A 27,281-nucleotide genomic window follows, 5' to 3' on the forward strand; every position below is an offset into this window, starting at 1 on the left:
CAATTTTCTTTTACAGTCTGTGCTTGTAAATTTTCTCTCTTGTGCCCAGGGATTGGAAAAAAAAAATTGGCAAAGTGCCGACTTATGGAGGAAGAGTGTAGTAAATCACCTTTACAGGTCGGCATCACACTCAGCATCAGGGGAGGATGTTGTGACCAAGTGGAGTTCTGTAGCCAACCACATCCAGAATGTCCACACCGAGGACAATGCACTTTATCCCAACTGTCTACACCGGCCTCTGGTATGTGAGCAGGCAAGTCAGAGGCTCGAGCCAAGTAAGTGCAGCAGTACACTAACCAATACATAATCATAAGTCCCTCTAGGATGTTGCAATTGCAACAATTAACGCAAATTCAGCGAATCCCTGTGAACTTTGTGCTACCTTTTGTCCAATCACCTCGACGTTACATCAAATTTGACTATTTAAAATGGATTAAAAAAAAATTCCTTGTAGAGCTGCGTGCAGTGTTTCGATTCACTCAGCCTCTCTCTCTCTGTTTATTATGAGACTACTGCTGCACCTGATCGCTGTCAATCAGCTGTTGATGCTGTTGATGCCCCCCTCCCATCACAAATATATTCTTATTCTGGGGAGAACACTGAATGCTCATAATAGTAGACTCTGAAATTAAGACAGCATCTCAACTATTTTTGCAGTTTTCACTTGCCTCCACAAATGCCCTATAAAACATTGCAACATGCATCGCAATTTAATCAATTATATGATTAAATGAGCCATGATTTTTGATTCAAACACACCTCAGCATATTTTACAACTTTATGGTAAATCTGTTGGTCCTTTTTTACTGAGTGGTTCCGGATCTTCCCAGGGCCGTTGTGTTGCAGTGGAGCAGTGGAGGGTTGACAATGGGGAAGGTTGGCCGTAGGAGCTGAGTGCTAGTGCTTTGGATCTGAGTTTGGCACCTTGAGAAGGTCAGCAACACATGAGAGGATGTCGGGCTCCGGTAAACTTCTTATTTAGCAACATACTTTTATAATCTCACAAGAGAAAAATGTGAACTTAATAGTAAAGTTACTGTCATGCAAAAACAGAGCACCAGCACTCACAGATAAATTTACTTCTTTAGTGTGGGCAAAAGGAACAGAAGCTGACACATTGCAGCTACAAAGCCATCATCAGCGTGATAATAAAGCAGGAATGGCAAATTATATGAATAGGTGAGGCTCAAATAACAAAGGTCAGAGGATGCATAATTGCATAATAGGATCCATCTGTGAATGAATGAGCCGCCCAGCAATGGCCTCTCCCAAGTAAGAGGAGTGTCCACAACAATCAGAAACAAGAGATAGAGGCTGATAGGATCATGTGGTTAAGAACAGTTTGGAAAAACAACCTAAACCTCCCTCTAAGAGGGGCTCAAAAATTGTGTTGGCTCCTATGTTTTCCTTGTTATCCAATGATATCAAGAGGTGTGTTACCAAACACTGGCATGTTTTATTCAGTGACCCTTTAGTGGTCCACTAAGACACCTTAGTTAGAGCTGACTGTTCAATATCTCCTCATCATTTTTGGTCTCACCCACCAGATGGTAATCTGTCCATCTGTCTATCCATTTATCTGTCTATCCGTCCTATTCTTGTGAACACGATATGTCAAGAACACCTTGAGGGAGCTTCCTCAAATTTGGCACAACCGTCCACTTGGACTCAACACTGGACTAATTAAAATTCATTGGTCAAAGGTCAAGGTCACTGTAACCTAGAATCTGTCTCATTCTTGCAAACACAATGTCTTAAGAGGGCCTTGAGGGAGATTCCTCAAATTTGGCACAAATGTCCACTCAAAATGAACTGATTTGAACTGGTGGTTGAAGGTCAAAGGTCAAGGTCACTGTGACCTCACAAAACCTATTTTGGGCCATAACTCTGGTTCGCTGAGACATACAACCATGAAGCAGTAATTCTAGTTTTTGACATTTTTTTAATGTTCTTTTTAATTATTCAAAGTATTTGGATTAATAGAGTCATGGATAGCTTTAAGCATTACATCTTGATTCCTCAATCATTCTGATTGTTATAGACACTCCCACTTGGTAAAAGCCACTGCTGGGCGGTTCATTCATTCACAGATGGATTCTATTATACAATTACATATTCTCTGTCCTGATTGTTGTTTGAACCTGTTCATATAATTTGCCACTCCTTCTGGTTTTACTACCGATGATGGCTTTGTAGCTGAAACGTGTCTGTTTCTGTTTCTTTTGCCCACGTTATATAAGTAAATATTTGTGAGTGCTTGTGTTCTGTTTTGGATCTTTGCCACAACTTTGCACCTACTGTTTAACATTTTGGAGTTGTGCTCACTGCTTTTTTTCACCAAATTACTGCAATGTAAATGAGCCCAATAAACAATAGGCCTGTACAGTATACTCTGAACCCAAACATTCAGTATTCACAGTATAGTCTGCCTTTGTGTTTTTCATATTATAAAGCTGTCTAATCTTGTAGTTACTAAGGATTACATTGAGAACAGTGTGGGACTGATGGTAAAGATTTTCTCTTTCCATAATATGAAAATCAAATGTCTGACATGGTTGTCCCTTTAGCATGGACAGCATTGCCTGCATGCAGATATTCTCTTTCCTCTGCAGTTAATCAAGGTCTTGGAGGTGGATCAGCACATCACACTGCTACAATACACACTCATGTTGGAATAAGCCTTTACGAGTACAGCCAATGCAACACACAACAGTGAATAATGTAAATTCCATGTCACAATTTTATGAGAAAAAAATGGAACTGTCCTCTAGAAAAAGACGTTACTGCTCATGAGCATGTAGGCCTAATAGTCTTGTAAACCATGCTGTTTTTTTACCTTAAAATTGTCCCATAAAAGAGTCAGGTTAACCTGTTGAAGTGGCCCCAGGACAAAAATGTTCTACTTGGCCCTTTTTGACCCTCTCTCCTGACACACTCGGTGCACTGTGTACAGTTTTTCTGTGCTAAAAATATTACCTGGCCCCAGATTTGCTGTGGTGACCTGGATATATATTTTATATAGGGATATACAACATTTAATCACAAAGTTGATATAATGACAGTCTTGAAATTTTTACACAGAGGCCTTCTTCAGGACATCGAGGTCAGGTAATAAAGCATACAGTCATACGTGGTGAAACTGTGATGTGTATTGTGACAGCACCACAGCCCCCCTCCCTTTTTAAATGCTGTATTATCATTAATAATACAGTTATTTTTAGTTGCTTTTGTTTGCATATTATTTAATTATTGGTGTTTTCTTTCTTTGAATTAACTTTACCAACATAGCTGGTGGTAGGGTGACAGGATGTAGGATCTTGTTTAAATGTCCATTGCTGTATATTTGTTCACTAAATGACTTGTTTGATCTTTTGTGTCTGCTTGTCTGTTTTTAGATGATTACAAATCAGAAATAAAAATGTGACAGATAAATAAATCAGTGATGAAAATATTGATAGCTACACTGCTAGAAGACTAAAACCTGAACGTCTTACGATATAATGTGATCATGGGCAAATTATGAGACAAGGGGCTCCTGGGCACGGATATGTAAAGGGCAACACCACATCTTCTATGCAAGAACAAGAGACACAGACTCTGTGGTAGTTTTGCGATCATTTTTAGGCTTAAGGCATGTTTTTGTTGGTTTGTGTCTGTGGTCATTTTGTGTCTTTTTGTAGTTGTGTGTGCCTTACTGAGGTAATTTTGTGTCTTTTTTTGGTAGTTTTTTTGTCTTTGTACTTGTGTCTCTTTGTGGTTGTCCTGCCTGTTTTTGTGACTATTTTGTGTTTCTTTACAGTTTCTATGCATCTCTTTGTGTGTGTGTGTGTGTGTGTGTGTATGTGTGTGTTTTTGTAAGTCTCTTAATGGTCATTTTGAGTCTCTTCCTTGTCTGTGAGTGTTAATTTGAGAGACATTTTGCAAGCGAAGGCCAGAGAGCCCCCTGATACTTTGAGCTCCTAGACTTGGACCCGCGAGGCTTGTTTGTCCACAAATGCAATCCAGGAAAAAAAACACTGGGCTTCATCTGTAGCTGACTACAACTACTAATATTTGACTGGTACTCAAAGGCCTATGAAAGAACAGTTAAACTGGAAACATTTAAACCTTTGTCAGGCTGCTTGTTGTTTGTTGAGTCGTTGTTGTTGTTGTTGTTGTTATTATTATTATTATTACTATTATTAATACTATTAGTATTTTGCTGTAGGCTACTTATTATGTATTCATCCGTTGTTCTCGTTTGCACTTGGAGTTATCGCGGGAAGTGGCAGAGAGATACGCTAGCTCCGTTTACCTATCGTGTAACTGACAGAAAGCCCAGCCTGGAGTTCCTCAGCGCTGATGGTGAATAGCCACTGCTGCGGTAACGGGCGGAGGAGAAGAAGCCGCAGAAGGTGTCAGCAGTGGCAGAGGAGTGATAGTTCGGAGTTAGTCTTATAGAATTAGCAGCATTACGTGTATCATCTGATCCTTACAAACCCCAGAAGGAAAGGGAAGGGAAAAATAAGGAAAGATGGCGGCCGCGGCCTCGCCGGGCTCCGGCTCGTCCACCTCTTCTGACTGGATTGTACTGAGAGACGGTTGCCTGCGTTGCGACGAGGAGGGCCTGCGAAGCCTTTCCTACCACCCGGCCCTTAACGCTATCTTGGCCGTTACCAGCCGCGGCAGTATCAAAGTAATTGACGGCACTTCGGGGGCCATTCTCCAGGCTTCAGCGTTGCACGGTAAGCAGTGGAGCCCTCTGTCAAGCCCTGACACGAACAGTTTCAGTTTTGGGAAACCGACCACTGATTGTCAACAGACACCAAACACGACAAGGGCTGAGTTCTAACAGTTAACCTCAGCTAGCTAACGTTAGCTCTTGCTAGCAGTTGTCCCGGGGCCTAACGCTAGTTAAATTATTTGGCAAACAGGATTCGTTCAGCCTGTTCTGCGTTTGCTTGTGCACCGTCTTCGGGTGTTGATCTGTTTGTAGTCGAATTTAAGTTAGTGCTTATTGAGCACAAGTGTTTGTTACTGTTTACCACAGTATCAACATGCCATATCCACCATGCAAGCTAATAGCTAACTGGTTAACTTAGTACAGCGCTAGTTAGCCGGGCAACCTTCTCTGTCAATTTCTGTCATTCCAGTGGTCAGTCACGAAATGTCTTTCGAATTACTGTTTATACATGGGGCACCTAAAGTAACACACCTTAGTTACTATTACCTAGTTAAATGCAGAACTGTGTGGTAATATGAAATACTGTGATAACGTTAGCCACCAAGCTAGCTAGCGGCACTTTAGCTGCTTAACTTTACAGGCTGTCGTGTGTACTGTCAGTCATTTGGAAGCATTGGTGTGATGCCGAAAGTAAACTGACTTGATGCTGCAGAGTAAAAGGGGCCATATTTGCTTGCTGTGCTAACTTAGCTAATTCAGTCAATAACAGTTGTCTTCTTGGTCTTGCATTGCTGCACGGAACGTCCAGTCACAATGATCAATTAGGACATTGCATACAAAGTTCCCAAAGACTTAGAAATTACTTTCCCAGGTAGTGCTTAACATTCACCTGGTAGCTACAACGTCGATCACTGTCCTCTGCGGAAATACATGTACACACCTGGTTTGTGTCCTATATACAGTGGTCTGTTGTCAGCATTTGTTTACATCATAAACTGTCTTAATCTGCTGATGGATGTCAGTATATCTGGAAGAGCTTTCACTCTGACTTTTAGCTGTGAACAAAAGTAATAGTTTAACATAAAGAAAGGCAAAACAGTTCTTTATATACACCTGTCAGCATAAAGAACGTTCACTGTGATTTCAAGTGAGGAAGGGGGAGTAGACCATGGCACCCTCAGCCAGTACTTAAGTTTTTGTTAAGAATGCCATTTACTATAAACAGTATTACTACACACACAGTCAGTTACATAAATACTTACCAATTACAAAACTGTGTTATTTTTCAATTACCATTGTTTAATAGATTACAGCCCATTTAATAATTGTTTTAATGACTTTAAAGGTCCAGTGTGCAGGATTTAGGAGGATGTAATGGCAAAAATGGAATATAATAAGTATGTTTTCTTTAGTGTATAATCACCTGGAAATAAGAGTTACTGTGTTTTCCTCACCCTAGAATGAGCTGTTTATATCTACATAGGGAACAGGTCCTCGTTCATGGAGATGGCCTTGTTGCATCAGCATGCTTCTACAATAGCCCAGCATGGAGAAACCAAACACTGGCTCCAGATAGGGCCATTTGCGTTTTCGCTTTGGCCAACGTAGTTAGAAGCCCACCTGGAACAAGCAGTACCGGAGTTACACCGGTTTGTAACGTGAAGCTGCTTAATTCAGGGCTTTTACTGATTTAAATTACCGGGTCAGTTTGTATAGGAGAGGAAGAGATCTCTAAGCATAATTTGGCTCCTGGTAAAAACCTCCTGAATGTCCGGATCAGAAAAAGGTGAGGACACATTAAGTTATAAAAGAAAAGGGCTAAATACACAATAGCATATTTTAGGCAAGCTGCCCGTCTCTGACATTTCAAACAGCATCAGAGAAACACTCATTTGTAACATGAAACTGCTTTATCAATTGTGTTTACTCATTTAAATCACCAGGTCTGTTTTGTTTTGGAGAGGGAGAGACCTCTGTGGATAATTTGGCTCCTGGTAAAAACCTCCTGAACAATCGAGGAAATTCTAGCCAGGATTATAAGTTCTAGCTGGTTGTGATTTGCAAATCACAGCCAGAGGCCACCAAATCCCCCTAAATCTTAAACACCTCACCTTAAAAAAAAAAAAAAAGACTTTTTGGGGAAGTAGGAAAAACAGTCTTGACAGTCACCTTCATCATCCACTCAGGCTGTCATGTTTTATAGGAAAGTTTATGCTGCAAATGTGGGCAGCACTGTGGAAGTTTGTGTGCTTTCCCATGTCAGCATGCGTTTTTCTCAGGGTTTTCCACCTGCCTCCCAGTTTCTTGCAATTGCCAGTAGATGTGAATGTGAACATAAATGGTTGTCTGTGTGTGTGTGTGTGTGTGTGTTGTAGCCCTGTAGGCAACCAGTCCAGGGTACACCCCACTTCTCGCTTAATGCCAGTTGGGATCAACCCCCCTGCGACTAACCCTAGCCCAGATAATTGGATGGATTATGCCACAAATAGCTAATATCAACAAATTATTGCTCCTATTAAGCTGTTTATGTTCATAGTGTACATTAAAGTGATACTGTACATACCTTTTGAAAGTGAAAGGGAGATATTAAACAAATGGGCTTGCAAACTCACTCAGCAGTTGGATCTTAAATTTACTTTCAGTTTACTTTAATCGTAGTTTGTTTTCAGCGGAGGCTGCTGGTTTTCAAGTCAGGGCTGTTGTTGTGTCTGTCAAGATCAGATGTCTGTCTATTGTGGTTTAGCCCAGTTGGACCATCTCTGGATGGATGGTTATGCCATATCCAGATTTGTTTCAACACTTGCTTTGGGAAAAATAGCGGCAAGCAGTGACATTGCTTTCTATACGGTCCACTGTTGTGGGCTTCACTGAGGATGATAAAACCAAAGATAGGATAGAAAAAGCCTGACACAATGTTTGAATTGTTCCCATTTTTTTATTTACAAGGTATACATTTTTCCTGTGAAACACCAACATTATCATCAAAGCCCTCTTGGCATGTTTACTCCTTACTGCATTTCTGCTACGCCCACTAAGTTCATGTTCCAAAATAACCCAACAGATGGAAATCTGTCAAACAGTGAAAGTTTGCTGTCAGATGAATGTGACTGCTGCTGCAACTAATACAGTAAGTCAGTATACCTCTCAGTCCCACGACACTAAAGTGTGGAAACGAGTAATTGAATATTGCCGTACAGAGAAAGCAAGAAATTTATAATTTCACTGACAGTTTTTATGTGTATTTATGTATGTGTAACCTGCTCCATATGATAATTTTAGGATAAGCACAAAACTACAATTGTTTTGCTTTCGTTGTGTTGTACTCTGTACTCGTGTGACTTGACCAAGGACTTGGTACTGATGTTAAGATGCTGACTAATTTGGATGTCATACGTTTCAGTATCATAAGGATAACCCTAGTATACATATCCTCTATCACTGACCTCAATCCAGCTGAGTGTCTTTAAACCAGCTTCTTGAATGTAAAGATGGCTCCACACTGAGTGTGTATTTTGATGATTTACGTAATGTTTCCTCTGTTTGATGATAATCTTTACAGCATTTGCAAGCATGATTGGAGACATGGTTTCTCTTACAAACTCACAGTTTACTGAAAATTACTTAATGGTGATAGGCAGTGTGACAGTTTCTGTGGTTCCCAGGGCCATAGCTACCACCAAGGATACAGAGGTCATGTTGTCAGTATGTATTTTTGGCTGAACATGTGGGGGTTTCGAGTCCCTGAAGTGCAGTTTACCTCTTCTAAGACAACTTGCTCTCTACACAAGAGTTCAATTTTTTGCTGATCCTGGAAAACCGATCATTTATAAGGTTATCTCAGCCTACCAATACCAGCATATTTTATTGTAATATTGAAGTTGCACTTTTATAATTAGTGCACCAATTCTACCATAACTGTGATAGTTGGTGCAGATGCAGACATTAGCACCTGTGCTTATACTTTATCACTAAACACTTAACCTTTTCTAAACATATAAGCATAAGTTACTGCAGCTGTAATGTAGCAAACATGTCACATTCATTTTGGTGTAGCTTTGTAAAACAAATGTATTCCCACATTGTAGCTGTTGCCTCCAAGTGAAAAGAAATTGTTGTGGATATCAAGAAGGAGAGATCTACTCCATTAATCATTCTTATATTAGCTTCATCTGTTCATTGACCAGTAATTGTCACATTTAAACATAGGAGGTTCTAACAAATTATTAGATGAGATTTAGGGTTGGGCAATATTGAAATGCACCTACTAACGATATTACTTTTAGAAGAACAATGATACATAAAATTGTTGTCTAAAAAATATGCCGAAGAGAGAGACACACACAGATATATCTTTGAACACATGCTACAATACCCATAAGAGGCTATAAGGTGGCCACAATGTGTAGGCAGTAGGCACTATTTTACACAAGGACATGCTGAGATTAATAAATCATATTACTTAACTTGTGAGGTTATTTTTATTCAGTAACATTTTTAACTTGCCTTATACAGTCTTGCCACCACTGACTGTCACGTTTATGTTTTGTTGCCTTTGTGGAAGCCCCGATGATTGAAGGTTCATTACTCACTGTGGTAGGAGTTACGGTCTGGCTGCTCTTTTGGATGGTGAGTTTTTAGGTGGGAGCCAAGATTTGTGGTCTTGGAATCTTTAGTCCAGACTTGTTTATGTTTACTGTTCTCCTTTTTTGGTTGAGTGTTCAGTTGAGTTTAAAACCAAAAAATTGCCAAAAAGGAGCATTTACATTCATTTGCTAACTAGTGTGGACATCTTTCCTTCAGGTGTTAGGGCTACATGGGTAATTTACGTACAGTGTCTGACGTATGCTATCGTGTTGTATTTTCTATTATATGCTATGTTACAATAATGTGGTGAATCTTAGAGAAAGCAAGAGAAATACTAAATATAATGTAGCAAAACATTTATAGGAGGACTTTAATATCTCCCTGTTATTGTGGACGCGAAAGGACCATTATCAACCAATACCATGTTGAATGATAATCTCATCATATTGCCCAAGCCTAGATTATAATGCTTTTGGTTCAAAGCTGATCATGAAAACCTTCTTCAGAGTGGGCACTGCAAGGGCAGTTTTGGTTTGGTCAGCTTGCTCTTTACTAGATATAAGTTTGTTTTTGTTGAACTTAGACATGTGGAAATAGTCACATTTACTTGCAGACTAAGATGAAAACCACAGGTTATGTGGGCTTAGAGACACGTGACTCATTCATAGCTTTTATTGAATGGGAATATTCCAAGCTTGGCTGCTTGAAAGCCTTTATGTTTTTTAGGGAGAGCCCTAATTCAATCACTGCAAGAAAGAACCTTACAGTCATGTCTAACGTTTCAATAGAACATTAATAAAAGATAGTAAACTTGTACATTTGAAAAGATGCTATGTTCATTGATTAATATTGTTTCTGGCATGTGGTAACACCACAAGAGCACAGATGAGACAGTACTGGGTGTGTTTGTCTGATTTCTGTGTTTTTCTTTGTTGTTGTCAAACTTTCAAACAGTAGCTTTCAGTTTGTGTGTTTACATGATTAGGACCCTCCTTCTGTCAGTCTCCACCTTTTAAGTAGATAGACAAACCAAAGGGAGAAACCTTAATGACTTGTAGTTTAAAACCCAGTTCAGACCAAAGATTGGCGATGAGATGAAACCGTTTTAGAATGTTGCAGCGGTGTGAACTGGCCAGTCTGAGCTCGACTTAAGCCGGCTGATGGTGTCACCTGCAGTTCCGCTGGTCAAATAGTCGGAGCATGGTTTTAGAACAGAAAGCACGTCACCTGTTTCAGATTACTCTCTCGTAGACTTCACCTGCTTCAACAGCCAGCCAGCTTTTTGTGAAGTCCGCTGGTCAAGTCAAAATGACCACTTACAGCATGTTCGCTTGCTGTGGAAGGTGCTTAGTCCCCACCGAGCCCTCCGTGTTAAATAAATGAAGTAAAATCTAAGTTCATATATCTCATATTATAAAGAAGTTACTAAACACTTATAATGGAAAACTCCAAGGCAATGCAGCAGCAAGTAGTGAAAACTGCTTGAACTGCTGGTTATTTCAGCATATCTCTTTTTCAATTACAAAAAATACAAAATTAGAGTGTAACTTAGAAAAATGAAATGAATCTGAATGATGTTTGTTATCAGAACTAATTAGCTTAGACAGTCTATTTAGTCACTTCAGTCAATCAGTCAGTCCATTGATCAATCGTCACATGGAATCATATACACGGTACAACTCCAGTGAAATGCAATTCCATCAGCTCTGTCACCTTTTGCATTTATTTCTTTTTTGCTTTCTCTTACATTTTAGACTGCTGCTTTATAATTTTCCACGTTCCGATGGTTCTGGTGGTCCATGGCAGAGTCCTGCACGGTTCCATTTTTGAAAACCCTCACCTGCCCATACTCATAAAGCTCAGATCAGACCAGTTACCAGTCATTAAACACACACAGGCTAAAGTCACTCACATTAAGCTGGGTTCTCTGTTCTAAATAAATCCAGCGGAGGAAAAGTCTCTTTCACTGGCTGCGTTCGATGACGGGATGTAGGGCTTGGCGATATGGACATAAATTCATATCTTGGTATTTCCAGGCTGACTGGTGATACACGATATATATCTCTGTATTTTCTATGCGATGGGCTACATGTTTTAAAAAAGTCATTTTCCATGGCCTTTCAAATGACTCTAGTGCTGGAAAATATTTAAGTCTTTTCATTTCTTTAGGCTGTTAATCTTTATGCACAGAGCATCAGCAGAGAGGCCAAGGGAGGGAAGGAGTGAGAGACACTCTGTCCGTGTTATATTTGTCTTGTATATGAAATGTCTGTGTTGTTGCTACATTTTTTTAAACCCATCTGTCGCCTGAATCCAGGCACTGTCTTCATGTCACAAAATAGACTACGACTACCAAGAAGAACGGCAACACACTATGATCCACCTTCCACACAACTAGCAGCACAGCGCTGAATTGCACGTGTGCTGCGGTAATTTCACTCATCTCACAAACTGATTTAGCGTAGCAACATATACACCGATGTGGCACTGTAGACTTATTAACAGACAGATTAAACAGAGCAGCTGCTCTGTGTCTCTCTTAGTGTTGCTCGAGAACTTGTGAGTGGTGGGGTAGAGCTGTGCGGGGAGTGTGAGGGGGGAGAGATGCACACTGGTATGCGATATGTAACGCAACTTGACCCTATATCGATATAAATGGTGCTGTCTAAATTTATATCTTGCTTGAAAGTATATCAATATATCGTACATAGTTGTTATATCGCACAGCTCTACTGGGTTGGCGAAAACATTCTGAGCAATCACTGCCAGGTTAGGAAACATTTTAGCATGCTACTTCTACCACCATAAAACCTCAAAAGGTCCTCCTTGGGTGTCTTAAACTCAATGCAGGCTGCCACCTCATCCTCAGGCTGCAAAGTGTCATTACTGGAGTCCTCCATGTTAGTGACAAATGTGATGACGGGATTTATGATTCAACTTGTGTCATTGACTTTCAAAATAAAAGGAATTGCAGCTTGATAATACTGTTTAGATGTCAACATTTTACACATCTTTTCATTTTTTTATTCTGAAAAATAAAACATAGATTTTTGTTCTCGCCCGCTGTCTGCCTGCTTGTAGTTAATTTTTACCTGTGAATTTATACAGATATTTTTCCCTGTTGCACAGCTTTTTGGGGGTACCCGACCTGGTGCAGGACTCGGGTCCATGGTTTTTGCTTGTGGAATGATTTGACTGTAGTTTTGGGTACAGTTGCTTCTGTTGATTGCAAATTAAATCCATCACAGATGTCATAGTTGCTCCTCCCAACCACAGGTGGCGCCGCTCTGCAGCTGCCTCTAAACGGCATACAACAGTGATCCAGAGTATTTATTTCCCTTGTGGTGCAGGGCGAGCAGGAAGGGGACAGCACTTCACATTACCACTGTTACACTTGTCCTTTTTGACCATAAAGCACCACCTCCCTCCCTTCTCTCACCACAAATCAGTGTATAGAAGAGTCACCTGGTTAAATGCTGTCTGTTATTCCAGTATTTAGCCAAGTTTGGTGAAACAAACTTAAGTACCGTTTCTGATATCCTGTTGGGAACTGATGCAGGCACGAAGGTTGTCCCATGTATTATTCAACTCTTGCACAGTGAAGAGCAGGATGCAGAAAGATCCATGTGATCTGGATCACAACAACTGTTTGATTCCTCCATGCTTACCACTGTACCTTTCATGTTGATATTGATGCAGAGATTGATGCTTGCCCATGTAGTCAGATTGTAGCTGGTGTAAATTTCTCCATCTTATCCTCGATATTTACTGATGTTAACATTTGTAAACCTCGACCTGGCCAGCTAGCAGAGTTGCAGGAGGTGAGAGTTTCCAGATTGGTGAGTTGATTTCCTCATCCAGAAGAGAGAAACCGAAAGCCCCATGACACCAATGTCCAACACTAACCACAAAAGCACTACCAACACTTGAAAAATTGACATAAGAGTATAAATTAAGCACAACTTCAGCACACATTTAGTGGAGCTGAAAGGAAGGCAACTGGAAATGTCTGTGCCGACGTCTTAACGAGTTACAGGCCAAAAAATCAAGAGATCAATCTAGCAACTGATGCTATCAGAGTAAAGGTGGCCAGTCAGACTTGTTTGGCTTTGATTTGTTTGGCACAAGATGGTAGACCAAACATGGTGAATAACTGAGGTTTCCCTGTATTATTATCTCAAATTACACTCCACCAAAGATAAATGTCACTGACATGCAGTGTTTTTCTGGTAGTAACTTTGGGGCTCTCTGCCAGCCTTTCTCCTTCAAACCTCCTGACTCTGTCTACTGTCCTCTGTTTCTGTCACAGCTAAACCCGGCGGTCGTGTCAGGTGTCAGTACTTTCCTGCAGTGGACAAGGTGCTTTTTGTGGACGACTATGCAGTGGGATGCAGGAAGGACCTGAACGGCATCCTGCTCCTGGACACAGCTCTCCAGCCTCCAGTGGCCAAGCCTGAGGACATGGTTCAGCTGGAGCTGCCGGTCACAGAGGTAAGACAGGACTGCATATTTTACAGTTCAGAGAGACACCAGGAAGCTTTTTGCACAAATATTTGTTGTCACCTGATATTTGACACCTGTTGTTGTGTTTAGCCAGGATTGATGTGTTTACACTAAGCCCTTTGTTTTACCATCAGAATGTAAGCCCTTGGTTGGAATTAACTGCTCATTCTGAGTTAAATGAAATAGAGCCCAGCCTATATATTGATAATGTCAGTTTGAACCTCTGAAATGCTCAGAATATTTTCCTTGTCAATCAAATCAAAGTTGTAGACGTGTATGTCATTAATCAATCCAACATGAGGTGATGACTGCATGCTCCCTCTTTCAGAGAGAGAGAGAGAGAGAGAGAGAGAGAGAGAGAGAGAGAGAGAGAGAGAGATATATGCAGGTAATGACAATAGCTTACAAATACACTGTATGTAATCCTCTGTACTCATAATATATGATGCCATTTATGTAAACATTCAGCTAGTTTGCAATGCGAGACAAGAAGGAAGTTTTTTTTGGGAGGTATCTAGAGCACCCCCACAGATACCCAGAGATAGAGACTCTTCTGTGCTCAACTGACGTCGCTGGTATGGGGAAGAACAGCAGATTTCAAAGCAGCCCCCAGAGAGAGCACTATAAAAACATGTTGTTTTATGTCACACTATACCCCAAATTTGGATAGATGAAGTTGATGCTACAAATGGCAAAGTTATAATTCAAACATTAAGTATCCCACTGATTTAACAACAAATGAAGATGTAACTGTGTTAATGTCTTGCTCCAACTTATGGTCTTTAGCTGGTGTCAGTACTTTAACTTCAACTGACATTTGAACGGCTTCCAGAGTGCACAATGACATCAAAACTGATTTTTCCTCTTCAATGGGCCATTACTACTAATACTTTCAGCTCTTACACCTATAGTGACATATAGCCTAAAACATTAACTGTATCTCCAGTGCTTTCACTTCAACCAACATTTCCGGTGCTTTCATCACTTAATTTTTAAGATGACACTTTATGTACGTTTGAGCACCAAGCATCACCAATGCAAACATAGAGTCCGCCCCGTCTCACTGGAGTCCTGCGCTCTGCCTGTCTGCCTGTCAAGTACAACAGGTCACTCCAACATGCCACGATGGAGCCAGGTCTCTGCCAAGATGTGGGCACAACAGTCTTCGATTTTCCATAGCTGGGTCACACTGCCTTCAGTGGTGCTTGGTCCATCTGGTCTGGCTGGGTAGTTGGAAGATACCATGGGTAGTGATTGTCTTAAGGTCCACTGCACTTAATCCAGTCTCTGTGCTTGCTTTTCCGATGTTGAGAAGTGTGTCTCTGTCATAGGCCATACGTGCTCCAGTAAGAAAGGTGAAAAGACAAATAAAAACCAAAATCTGGCAAAGTTCATGGGAGCTACTTTCCACTGCGTCTGCAAGTGCAGCTGTCACCATGTTAATTATTAATTGGTTATTAATAGACAGTATGAACAGGAGGAATAATTACAGTAGGCAAAACTTTTTTCAATGTTCACATGGGCAGCTTTTTAGACAGACTGGGACAAAAGTGGACCTTTCCTTGAACACTTTTGTTTGACCTCAGAGATACACACATTGCAATTAGTAAGAAATATCAGTAAAACCTGCATGTGCAGACAGTAATGTGACTAAAGTCACATTATTATGTATCAACTAGCATTATGACCCATGAAACCATTCATTGTTATGAAGGCAATACCAATGCCTGACTCAGGCAGTTCTAACTATAACTAATATATTTATGGGTATATGTGTGTTTCTGTGTCTTTTCAGGCCCAGCAGATGCTGTCAGCTTGTCAGGAGAAGATTGATGTTTCTAACACAGAAGGCTATGAACTCTTTATCACCCAGCTCAAAGAAGGCCTGAAGAATACCTCACACGAGACGGCAGCCAATCATAAAGTGGCAAAGGTTAGTCTGACAACCTTTCACAATGTGCTTTTGTTTTACTGTTGCATTCTGTATGAATAGAGTTCTGCTGTTTGTGCTCATATTAGCTGTCCAATAGTGATATATTAGAGATATTTCATTTGGGTATTAGTGACACCTGAAGGTCACAATTAATGTTTCACTTTATGAGATGTCAAATAAAAAGATCATATGAGAGGAGCTGGTCGAGTAAAACTAAAAATGCTTCCCCACTGTGGGGCTGTTTAGAGTAATTTGTTATACTTGTTCTTGTGCTTTTGGTTTCTCTGGCCCCCCTCAGCGACAAATAAGAGCAGCTCTCATTAACCAGAGTTATAATTGCACTATAATTGTACTATTATTCCAAATTTGACAAAATACTGAATTTGATTGGAGTCATGTAAACAGCATATTCCGCTTGGTTATATCAAATTAGGTCTTATTCCTAATGTAGTCTTTTCTGATTAAGACATGTGGGGTAGGCAGGTATTATTCAGGTTTTAGGAGCACTCCTTTGACATTTATACAGTGCATTTGGAACGTACACAGTGTTTCCTCTATTTTTTTCAGCAGCGGGGGTGGCGGGGGGAGGGGGTGAGAGACATCCCTTTTAGTTTTTCATTAGTTTTTGCAGATGAACCCCCTCCAGATTAGTGTTGTCACGGTACCAAAATTGGGACCCATGGTACGATACCAGTGAAAGTATCACGGTTCTGAGTAGTATCACGATACCACAACAAAAATGAGGCAGATGTGCCTTTTGTCGTTTATAAAAAGATAAATCACTTTTCTATAATACATCAATGATATTTCAATGGAATAAATTACTTATTGACTTATTCATACTTCAAAAACAGCATCAATGAGTGATTAACATAGGGGGGATCAAAATGAAATAAATAAATGAAATAAAAATCAACCAGCCACCCTCCTACCCTGACAAGTAAAGAACAGTCCCTTCATAAGTAAAGAACTGTCCCTAAAGTGTGGTGAGGGTTGTGGGCCGTTACCTGCCACAAAGAGAGAAATGTGAATGGCTCGTTTCTCCTCTGATACGCCACATACTGTGTGCCGCCACGGCTCGGCTGTTCAGGTACTACTGGGCAGTCATGACAACAAGTTATTCATCTGGAGCCGGATTTCTCTGTCGCCAGTAAGCCGTTATCATGCGCCGCTGTATTTGACAGGAATACGTATTCGTGTCTGTGACCCCTGTTCAACCCACAACCGGCGGGATTCGCCGTTTCGTTTCTGCTGCTGGTTGAAATCTGTACTCACACAGCGTGTTGAATGATTTATTTTGCCCGCAGAAAGCTATTTTTAGTCGCAAATGCGGTGACTGATGGAGTACAATATTGCCACACTGCCGACATTTTACTCCGTCTGTCACCGCACGCTAAATAGGAGCCTTCACCCCCCCCCCCTCCACTCACCGCTGCTCTCCTCACTACACTGGCTGCTGTGCTGTGCACAGGTGTCTCAGAGTGGTGTTGGTGCATTTGCAAAAATAAATGTTTTGAAGGAGCAGCAGCAGCGTCAATAATTGCCGTGTTTAGCAGCCGCCGCTGCTAAATGAATGTAGCGGAAACACTGGTGCATCTCAGTTGGGTTTTTTACCACAGTTTGCGGCACACAGCATCTTGCCCTGTGTATGGTCAGCTTTGTGCGTTGTCATGGATGCATTGTACACAAACCAACAGTTTGCAAGGCTGGTGTAGAGATGCATGCCCAAAGAAAAGCCCACATTTCTGGTCAAAAGGAGAAGCACACCTACTTTTAAACATTATGGACACCACAACAGGAGCAGACAATATAGTCTGTTGCCATCCAGTGCATTTTAGTTTATTTCTGTCATTTCTTTTCAACTTATCCACCTCAAATACACAATTCATCAAATAAATGTGTTATTGGCCTTCCTCTGCCAATCTCAACTGATGTTGTTATAACAAACTATGACCACCACGTCTAAAGCTAGATTGAGCAGGAGACTGGTTGGTCAATCCTGTTGTGGATCCTCTGCCTCTGTTTGACCAGTATAAGGGCATTCTCTTGTGGCTAAACAAAACAAACCTGCTAATGAAGACAGCTGTGTTCACATTACCCTCTGAAAACAGCTGTACTTAATAGAGTGTACTACAGGTATGCCTGTCTATGATGTTGAAAGTCCTTGCAGCAAATGGGTGACACTTTGACAGAGTATGTTGGTATAAACATCCAAGTCTGTGTCAGTTTGTGATACAAGAACAGTGCCAAGATAAAGAAAGTGAACCCTTTGGAATGACCCACATTTATGCATAATTCATCCATAAAATGTGGTTCAATCTTCATCAAAGTCACTATAATAGACTGTGTAAACTAATGTAATAACGCTCAAATGTTTATGAATTAGCATATTTATTAAATAATTTTAATATTAAGAATCAAAATGGGGGAAGGTATGTAAACTCCTTCACAATTGACCTGTAAAAGAGGTGCTGCAAGTCAGACGTCTTCAGAGAATTGATACTGTACTTAGTGGTTAGTCAGTGGTTAGCTGTGCCTTGTTCTGTACAAAACACATGAAACATATTGGTTACTGACACTCATCTCCTCCCAAGCTGACGTGAAGCAGTCCTCATTCACTTGAGTGATCAGAATACATCAGATTAAGCAAGATGGCAAAAATAAAAGGTTTAGAAAAGGGTGAAAGGTCACCTTTAGGTCACAGTTAAGGACCTGTCTAAAAGTGTCTAAGTCACGGAGGTTGTGCTTGATGTCTCAGCAATAAGAAAAATATGCAAGACAGTGGTGCTCATGGAAGGGCGCTATGTAGGAAAGCATGGTTCTCCTTTCAGATAAATTGATAACAATGTTGCATCTCATACCGGTAGCCTGGGTGTTTTTTATGATACTGGGACAGTGTTCTGTGAAAACTTCAAACATAAGACAATATTGTGTTTCAGAAACACCTTACAATACAGTAATTAACAAACCAATAGCTTTAACATCATCCTTAGGTGACGCGTGTATTAGGAACACTGTGATGTTTCGAGTAAAGATGTCACAAAGGACAGTTATGAAACAGTTTTTTCCTTCACTGTCCTTAAATATATTCCTTGTTTCTGTGATCTCTTGCTCCCCTCTCATTCCTTCAGTGGGCGACAGTGACCTTCCATCTTCCCCACCACGTGCTGAAGCTGGTGGCCAGCGCCATCGTCAATGAGCTGAAGAAGATAAACCAGAACGTAGCTGCCTTGTCTGTGGCCTCATCCATCATGGACAGGCTCTCCTACCTCTTGTCAAGCGCCAGGCCAGAGCTTGGGGTGGGCCCTGGGCGCTCTGTAGATAGGTGAGCAAGCAGGGGAACAAATGATGATTTGTTTTTTGAAGGATGAAACACTTAAACAGTTCAACATCCCAAGACCCACTTCATAATGTACTCTTCAGGTCTCATTGTGACTGATTGTAAACAATGAGAAGTTGTGCACAAGCCTATCAATACAATCTATTAATTCTTGTGCCTGATGTAACAAATAAGTCATTCATGTGTCACAATTATCAGTGTGAGAGCATTATCTATTAATTTGTGCACACTCATTATAATTGGTGGTACGGTGATGTAGTGGTTAGCACTGTCGCTTCACAGCAAGAGGGTTCCCGTTTTGAACGCAGGGACTTTCTAGGTTTTCCAGGTTCCTCACATACTACAAAGAAGTCTAGTTTAGGGTAATAGGTGACTTTAAATTGAGGGCTACATGGATGTGTAATCTCTGATACACAAGAAAGATTCACATATCGTCCACTACAAAACGGGAACTTGGACAGATTCCACACCAGCATACAGAATTCTGATCATGTTTCCGATATGTGTTGTTCTCTACAGATCTTTGATGTACAGTGAGGCCAACAGGAGGGAGACTTTTACTTCGTGGCCACATGCTGGGTACAGGTGGGCTCAGCCTGATCCAATGGCTCAAGCAGGGTTTTACCACCAGGTAGGTTCTGAGTGAACTCAGAGGAGCACATTAGTCTGTATAGGTATATACTCTGTTTATATGTCTGTTTACTCTCATGCACTATTTGCATGCAGTAAAATAGTGCATGAGAGTAAGGGCTGTTTGCCTGCACAGTAGAGCATGTTGGTGTTTCAGGTCATTGTAAGATTATTCAGCTATTCAGTTAAAACCCATGTGCTTTGGTGTCATGCCAACCACCTAAAGCTATAGTAAGCTCTGCAGAGTCATCAGTGTCTGTGCAGAGGAACAATAAATGTTAATGTTGCCATCAGCATTAACCATAAGATTAGATTTGATTCAACATTATTGTCATTGTACAGAGAACAAGTATGAGACATCAAAATGCAGTTCAGCATTTAACTAGATAAGCAAAACTAAGTAAAGTGCAGTAATGTGCAAACTCAGGATTCTCCAGAATAAATGTGGACAGTGGGGAATGCAGCTGTGTAAGTGTTTGTGAGCTCTATTGATTCTCCCTGTCTTTCTACAGCCTGCCTCAACAGGGGATGACAGAGCCATGTGTTTCACCTGTAGTGTGTGTCTGGTCTGTTGGGAACCTACAGATGAGCCCTGGTGAGTAGAGATTAACAATTATGCATCGATTTTGCTTCTGTAACATATCAATGATGACAAATATCTCTCCACTTCACCCAGGTCTGAACACGAGCGACATTCTCCCAATTGTCCATTTGTGAAGGGCGAGCACACACAGAACGTGCCGCTCTCAGTGACACTGGCCACCAGCCCCGCCCAGTTTCCCAACAGCCCCGACAGTTCGGATAAGATCGCCTGTTACGGCTTTGGCAGCTGCCCGCAGTTTCTGGCTGCTGCCACCAAGAGGGGCAAGATCTGCATCTGGGATGTCTCCAAAATGATGAAGGTTAGAGCATCTAAGTGTGACTACATCTGACTATATCATTAATCTTGTATTTCACTCTCAAAAATGTTAGTGACAATAAATGAAACTATTGAACATAAACTGAAGAGTGTGTTATTGTGTGCTGAACAGGTGCACTTAAAGTTTGATATCAATCCGTACGACCCGGCCATCCTGAGGCAGCTGATTCTGTGTGGTGGTGAACAGAGCCAGCAGACGCTGACAGAGTCTCGCAGACCAACTCTGGCCTGGCTCGAGGAGTCATCCTCCTGCTCTGACCTGCCCAAGCTAGAGGGAGACAGGTAAAACACAAACACACAAGCATACCCCTGCCAGGGTTTTTCCTTTTGGCAACCCCCAAAGAGGTTTTAGCCAGTGCCACAGGAAAAATGATGAGTATTGAGAATATAAAAAGCAATTCAAATCCCCTTAGAATAATTTATCAATAGTAATTTATCAAACAACTATGGAACCAGGAGAATAAATTCACTGTCTTAGAGTTCTATCAGTCAACTCCCCTCCCATCCACAGCTGCATTATTTTACACATTTCTGGTGCTGGATGAGCCAACTGTGCTACATTGTTTTGACTGAAGTCAGTGCTAATGGGAGACGTCTGTGTTGGGACAAGCAGAATCCCTCATGCAAATGTCCACTCGGGCAAATAAAAAAATCTAACGTCACGTTATTTGAACTGCACACTGAATCACTGAAGTGGAGATTTTCCAGCTGATCTGCATGCACGGGTCTGTCTCATCACAAAGCATGAAAAGGACTGATGAGAAAAACCTGATGTACTTGACACTATAGAAATTAACTCTGGGGTCAATGTCCCTCAATGTTGTACACAATGAAGCAGCAACCTCCGGGGCTGAAAAATAAAGCCAACATAGAATTACTCAAATCTGCAATTCTCTCCTCAAACCAAAAGGTGACATCATGATCAGCTATGTCCACCTTCGTTTTACTGTTATGTCGTGTACATAACTGTAAAGTAATGAAGGTTGATAGTGGTGCCGCTCAAACCAGGGCTCTGGTGCAATTATATTCCTTTCAGAGGCTTTGTAATCCAGCCCTGAACTGCTTGTCTTTTTGGAGTTTTTGGAAAATAAATTCACACTGAATTTCTTCTGTTAATATTTTTCAATTTTTCTGTGTCGAAAGCAGTTATTGTTATCCATCCCTGTGTATGATGCCTTGGGTTGACTCTGTTGACCAGTCAGAGACTGTGTTTCTGATTTTGTAGCAGCTCTGATCTCAGAATGAAATGAATAGCGACCATCCTGTTTTTGGCCTAAAATGTTCCTGCGACCACCTCAAACTGGCCAAGTACTAGACAAAACAGGCACTAAAACAATGTTTAAGTTAGAATCATCCCAGACATGTAATTGGTACCTGTTAATTGTATGATTTGTACATTGATAAATTATAATAATTGCCCTTTTGATTTTGTTTATTTTTTAGTAGGCCCAAATTTTCCTTTTTGGACAAGTAAGTTTGGGCAAGTAAAACAAAAAGCTTGATGTAAAGCTGTGTAATTTTACGTGTAGCACACAACAATCTGTTGTTGTGTGCTACACATGTGAAAGGGCAACACTGGAAGATGTCTGGACCTTATTATTTTTTATCAGTTTTGTTAATTGGAGTTACTCAAGCATAATAGGTAAGTGCTGGGTGGTATGACCAATTTTATTTCACAATTTTTTTTAAGACTGGCAGTTTCATGTTGTGTTTCATGTGCTATTGTTTTATTTCTCATTTTTTGCATGACTTGATTTTTCTGCAGGTTAATAGTAGCTTATTCTACTGTCCGGACTATATAAAATGCCTGTAAAAGCATTTTAATGCTATCACACTCATGTGTATATACAGTGCCCTCCAAAAGTATTGGAACAGTGAGTCCAATTCGTTTACTTTTGTTGTCGACTGAAAACATTTGGGTTTGACATCAAAAGATGAATATGAGACAAGAGATCAACATTTCAGCTTTTATTTCCAGGTATTTACATCTGGATCTGATACACAACTTAGAAGATAGCATTATTTGTAATGGAACACAAATTTTTTAGGTGAGCAAAAGTATTGGAAAATATAAACTTAAAATAGATTAAAGTGAATGAGACTTAATATTTAGTTGCAAATCCTTTGCTTTCAGTAACTGCATCAAGCCTGTGACCCATTGACATCACCAAACTTTTGCATTCTTCTTTTGTGATGCTTTTCCAGCCTTTCACCGCAGCCTCTTTCAGTTGTTGTTTGTTTTGGGGGGTTACTCCCTTCAGTCTCCTTTTCAGCAGGTAAAATGCATGCTCTATTGGGTTTAAGTCTGGAGACTGACTTGGCCAGTCTAAAACCTTCCACTTCTTGCCCCTGATGAACTCCTTTGTTGTTTTGGCAGTGTGTTTTGGGTCGTTATCTTGCTGCATGATGAAGGATCTCCCAATCAGTTTGGTTGCATCTTTCTTTAAATTAGCAGACAAAATGTTTCTGTAGACTTCTGAGTTCATTTTGCTGCTGCCATCATGTGTTACATCATCAATGAGGATGAAAGAGCCCGTCCCAGAAGAAGCCATGCAAGCCCAAGCCATGACATTACCTCCACCGTGTTTCACAGATGAGCTTGTATGTTTGGGATCATGAGCAGATCCTTTCTTTCTCCAAACTTTCACCTTTCCATCACTTTGGAAAAAGTTAATCTTTGTCTCATCAGTCCATAAAACTTTTTCCCAGAATTTTTGAGGCTCATCTCTGTACCTTTTGGCAAATTCCAGCCTGCCCTTCCTATTCTTCTTGCTAATGAGTGGTTTGCATCTTCTGGTGTAGCCTCTGTACTTTTGTTCACAAAGTCTTCTGCGAACAGTAGATCGTGATACCTTCACTCCTGCCCTCTGGAGGTTGTTGCTGATGTCACTAACAGTTGTTTTAGGGTCTTTCTTTACAGCTCTCACAATGTTTCTGTCATCAACTGCTGATGTTTTCCTTGGTCTACCTGTTTGACGTCTGTTGCTTAGTACACCAGTGGTTTCTTTCTTCTTCAGGACATTCCAAATGGTTGTACTGGCTATGGCCAATGTTTGTGCAATGGCTCTGATTGATTGTCCATCTTCTCTCAGATTCACAATTGCTTCTTTTTCACCCATAGACAGCTCTCTGGTTTTCATGTTGGTTCCACCTCTAAATGCAGTCTGCACAGGCAAAACCTATCGTACCCAATCTGAAACTGAGCTCAGACATTCAGTGCTATTTATTGTTTGAATAATCAATGTAATTGGGAGACACCTGGGCAACAAAACACACCTGTCAGTCACATGTTCCAATACTTTTGCTCTCATGAAAAATGGGTGGGTTCAAACAAAAGGTGCTATCTTCTAAGTTGTGTATCAGATCCAGATGTAAATACCTGGAAATGAAAGCTGAAATGTTGATCTCTTGTCCCATATTCATCTTTTGATGTCAAACCCAAATATTTTCAGTCTACAACAAAAATAAAGGAATTGGCCTCACTGTTCCAATACTTTTGGAGGGCACTGTGTATATATATATATATATATATATATACTGAAGGCTTTGATTTCTAGAGGATTTTCTTGGCCCCACAAAATCAGTCAATAACTGCTTTCTTTTCAAAACAAAATAATGATAATGATAATAAAATAGTAATTAAAGCCTTCAGTATATACATGATGATATTAAAGTGTTTTTTTTTTATTTTATGGACTTATGGCAGTAGAATAAGCCACAATAAACCTATATACTCAAAGACTTTAAGTATTCAAAACATGCTGTCGTGCGTAGTCAACCCCCAAAGGCCCATTCTGAGCCTGCACACCCACATATTTACATAAAGTATATTCACACACATACATTACTTCTCACAATAATGATATTATAAGTGGCTCTATCTGCAGTGTTATCTGCTGATCCACTTTTGGTTAAAACTGTTATGTACCTCAAAGTGAAATCCAGATGAACACATAAATAATGCAAACAACCTCAAGGTGCCACACAACAACAAATCCTTGAGGCTGAGGTTGCTATGGAAACTTGAACCATGGTGTACAGCAGAGAAGGCAACACATAGCATAACTCAGCGGCATGTAAGCCATGCTTTTTTTTAACCACTTCTTCTTTTCCAGTGACGACCAGTTGGAAGATTCAGACAGTGATGAGCATTCCCGTTCAGAGTCAGTAACAGGTATGAAGACTTCACTGTGTCATTTCTAAGGGCCATGTGGATACGTTTAAAAACACATCTCTTTTTCTCTCCATGTTAGGCCTCATTGAAATGGTGTTTTCAGTCACTTGTGTTGGGTTCTAGACAGGAAAAACCTCAGACCTCTTCTCTTGCTTCTGTTCTAGGCCAGCAGTCCCATTTTGAGAGCATGGATGTGAGCCTTGGGGTGACATCGCTGAGTGTGCTCCAGCAGCCAGAGAAGCTCCAGTGGGAGGTGGTGGCCAGTGTGCTGGAGGACACAGTCAAGGACCTGGAGGAATTGGGTGCCAACACCTCACTAAACCAAGCCAAGGCCCACAGCCAGGCCAAAGCAAAGGACAAGGTCCCTGACCACCACAACATTCCTTTCCCCTGCCTGCTGGCTGGAGGCCTTCTCAGCTACCGCTCAGCATCCAGCACCCCGATGGCTGGACCCCCACCCACAGCCCCAGCTACAACACGCAGGACCACAGATAGTGCCCTCAGGACCACAGATGGTCCCCTTAGGACTCAGGGCACTGAGCCCTTTCACCCTGGGCCTCTACAGGACTTGGGCCCCATGGAGATAGAGACCTGCAACCCCCAGACTGCTGCCCAGGAGCAGGGCTTCTCTAACCTAGTAGGTTCCCAACCACCAAGTCCCTCTTCTCTGCCGGCTGTGCGCAGGACTATACCCGTGCTGCTGCTGTACAGTATCAGAGAGGTGGATGATAAGTCCTCAGGGCAGGTGTTTGCTCAAATGAACAACTTAATGAGCAAGGGGCTCCACGAGGAGGGCTTTACTGTGCCACAGATTATAGAGATGGAGTTCGACACACATGAGCAGCTTCTTCTTCAGGATCCTCCCATCACTTACATTCAGCAGTTTGCTGATGCAGCAACTAATCTGGCAGGGTTAGATGGTCACGTGGACAAATGGAGCACACTGGCTGCAGCGACAGCCTCCAACCCGCCTCGACCTGGAGCACTGGTGCAGTGCTTAAGGCTTCCCAAACAGCTGGAAGAGGAGAATCTCTATGTGGACTCTATCACGCCCTGCTGGGATGGTGTGCACCTTCTGGTCGGCTTACAGCCGTGTGGCGCTGAATCTCTAAGCGCTACAAACCAAGTGGAGGCTCTCAACAATCTCAATCGCCTGCACTCTGCCCTCTGCAGCCAGCGTAAAGGAGACCCCCTACACTCAGTGGCCAATGGGGTTGAAGGCCACCACTCAGGGGGATCACCGCCTCAGACACCTCTCATTCTGCCCCCAGGAGACCAGCAGCAGCAGAGGTCTCCAAGTGGTGCAAGTGGAGGCTATCTTGCACTCTATAAGCTGAACTACTCCACCCGTATTGTCACCTTGGATGAGGAACCTATCAAGGTGCAGCAGATCTGGGACCCTTGTGATGCCATCACGTCTCTTATATTGCTTCCTCCAGATGTGCTTGATAGCAGGGAGGATGACAGTGAAGAGGCTCCAGAGGAGGCTCTCCCCTCTGGGTCAAAAAATGGCTCATCTGGGTTTGGAATGTGCCCAGCAGGCTCTGCTGGCTCTGGAACTGGGACTGCATGTGGAGCAGCCACAACCAGCAGCAGCGCCACTGTCACCAGCCCATCCACCTCTTTCTTGAGCCACAAAGAGTGCAAGCGGTTAGAGGTGGCAGGTCTGGGCCACCTGGTGGTGACCACACGTGCCGGATACATTATGATACTGGACCTGTCCACGTTGGAGGTCCTGGCCAAGGTGGAACCACCTAAGAAGGAGGGGTCAGCTGAAGAGACAGACCCCTTTGTCTCAGTTACCTATTGCTCTGGGACAGACCGCCTTTGTGCCTGTACCAAAGGTGAGCGTTTCCTTCCTGGACCTGTTTCCCTGCAGACAGTAGTGCTGCTGACACCTGGGATGGATGGATGGGCTAGCTTTAATCCCCCCTTCTCTACCTCTCCCTACCATAGACCTATTGTTTGTCTTTTTCGTGGGGATTGGAGATCTTTAGGGGGAGATAGCAGGTCAGCAGTATATGCCACAGGGAAGTGGTATACATTATCTGAAAGCAGGGAACCTTAAGATTAATTTGCGATGCAGCCTAGCACTGTGTGCCAAGATTTTCCAGACATAAATCTGTAATAAACATTGTGTTTTGGTGAGGCACCTTTTCTAACTTAGTTTATTAGGGCGTAGAACATAATGAAAGTATATGAGGACCATTGGCCTTTTTGACTCAGTTTGAGTTTTTGAAATTGCTTACGCTTGAATTCTAGTTAGCTTCTTTGATCTGAGGTTTCTGGTATTGGGCATGCTTACTCACTGTCACTTTCACTTTGAAACTTGAATAGAACTGAGCCATCATTAGTGTTATTGGTAAAGCCTGTGCCTTTTTTACTGCAACAAGTCAAAATATCTGCTGTGAAAAAGGCCTTTCACATGCTGAATTTTGTCTCATAAGTTGTTGCAGCAACTTTTGGCTCGATACCATTTGTTAAACAGATTTGGTGCTAAATTTAAGCATTATTTTTTACCACTTCAGAATAGAT

The 27,281-nt window shown here is 41.6% G+C and overlaps 1 protein-coding gene across 7 annotated transcripts in view; it reads left to right on the forward strand.

Moving 5' to 3' along the window:
* The first annotated feature begins 4,296 nt into the window (after positions 1 to 4,296).
* Positions 4,297 to 27,281, forward strand: part of birc6 (baculoviral IAP repeat containing 6) — a 155,941-nt gene continuing 132,956 nt past the window's right edge. For all 7 annotated transcript variants that reach the window (XM_078176190.1, XM_078176192.1, XM_078176195.1 and 4 more), the window contains exons 1-10: positions 4,297 to 4,724; positions 13,557 to 13,738; positions 15,546 to 15,683; positions 18,815 to 19,008; positions 19,543 to 19,654; positions 20,166 to 20,248; positions 20,330 to 20,555; positions 20,685 to 20,854; positions 24,688 to 24,746; positions 24,911 to 26,590. In XM_078176190.1, coding sequence (XP_078032316.1) covers positions 4,514 to 4,724; positions 13,557 to 13,738; positions 15,546 to 15,683; positions 18,815 to 19,008; positions 19,543 to 19,654; positions 20,166 to 20,248; positions 20,330 to 20,555; positions 20,685 to 20,854; positions 24,688 to 24,746; positions 24,911 to 26,590 — 3,055 coding nt within the window. In that variant the 5' untranslated portion in view covers positions 4,297 to 4,513. The remainder of the gene's footprint in view (positions 4,725 to 13,556; positions 13,739 to 15,545; positions 15,684 to 18,814; positions 19,009 to 19,542; positions 19,655 to 20,165; positions 20,249 to 20,329; positions 20,556 to 20,684; positions 20,855 to 24,687; positions 24,747 to 24,910; positions 26,591 to 27,281) is intronic.

The sequence above is a fragment of the Epinephelus lanceolatus genome, chromosome 17, assembly GCF_041903045.1.
Source record: "Epinephelus lanceolatus isolate andai-2023 chromosome 17, ASM4190304v1, whole genome shotgun sequence".
In the NCBI taxonomy this organism is placed as follows: Eukaryota; Metazoa; Chordata; class Actinopteri; order Perciformes; family Serranidae; genus Epinephelus; species Epinephelus lanceolatus.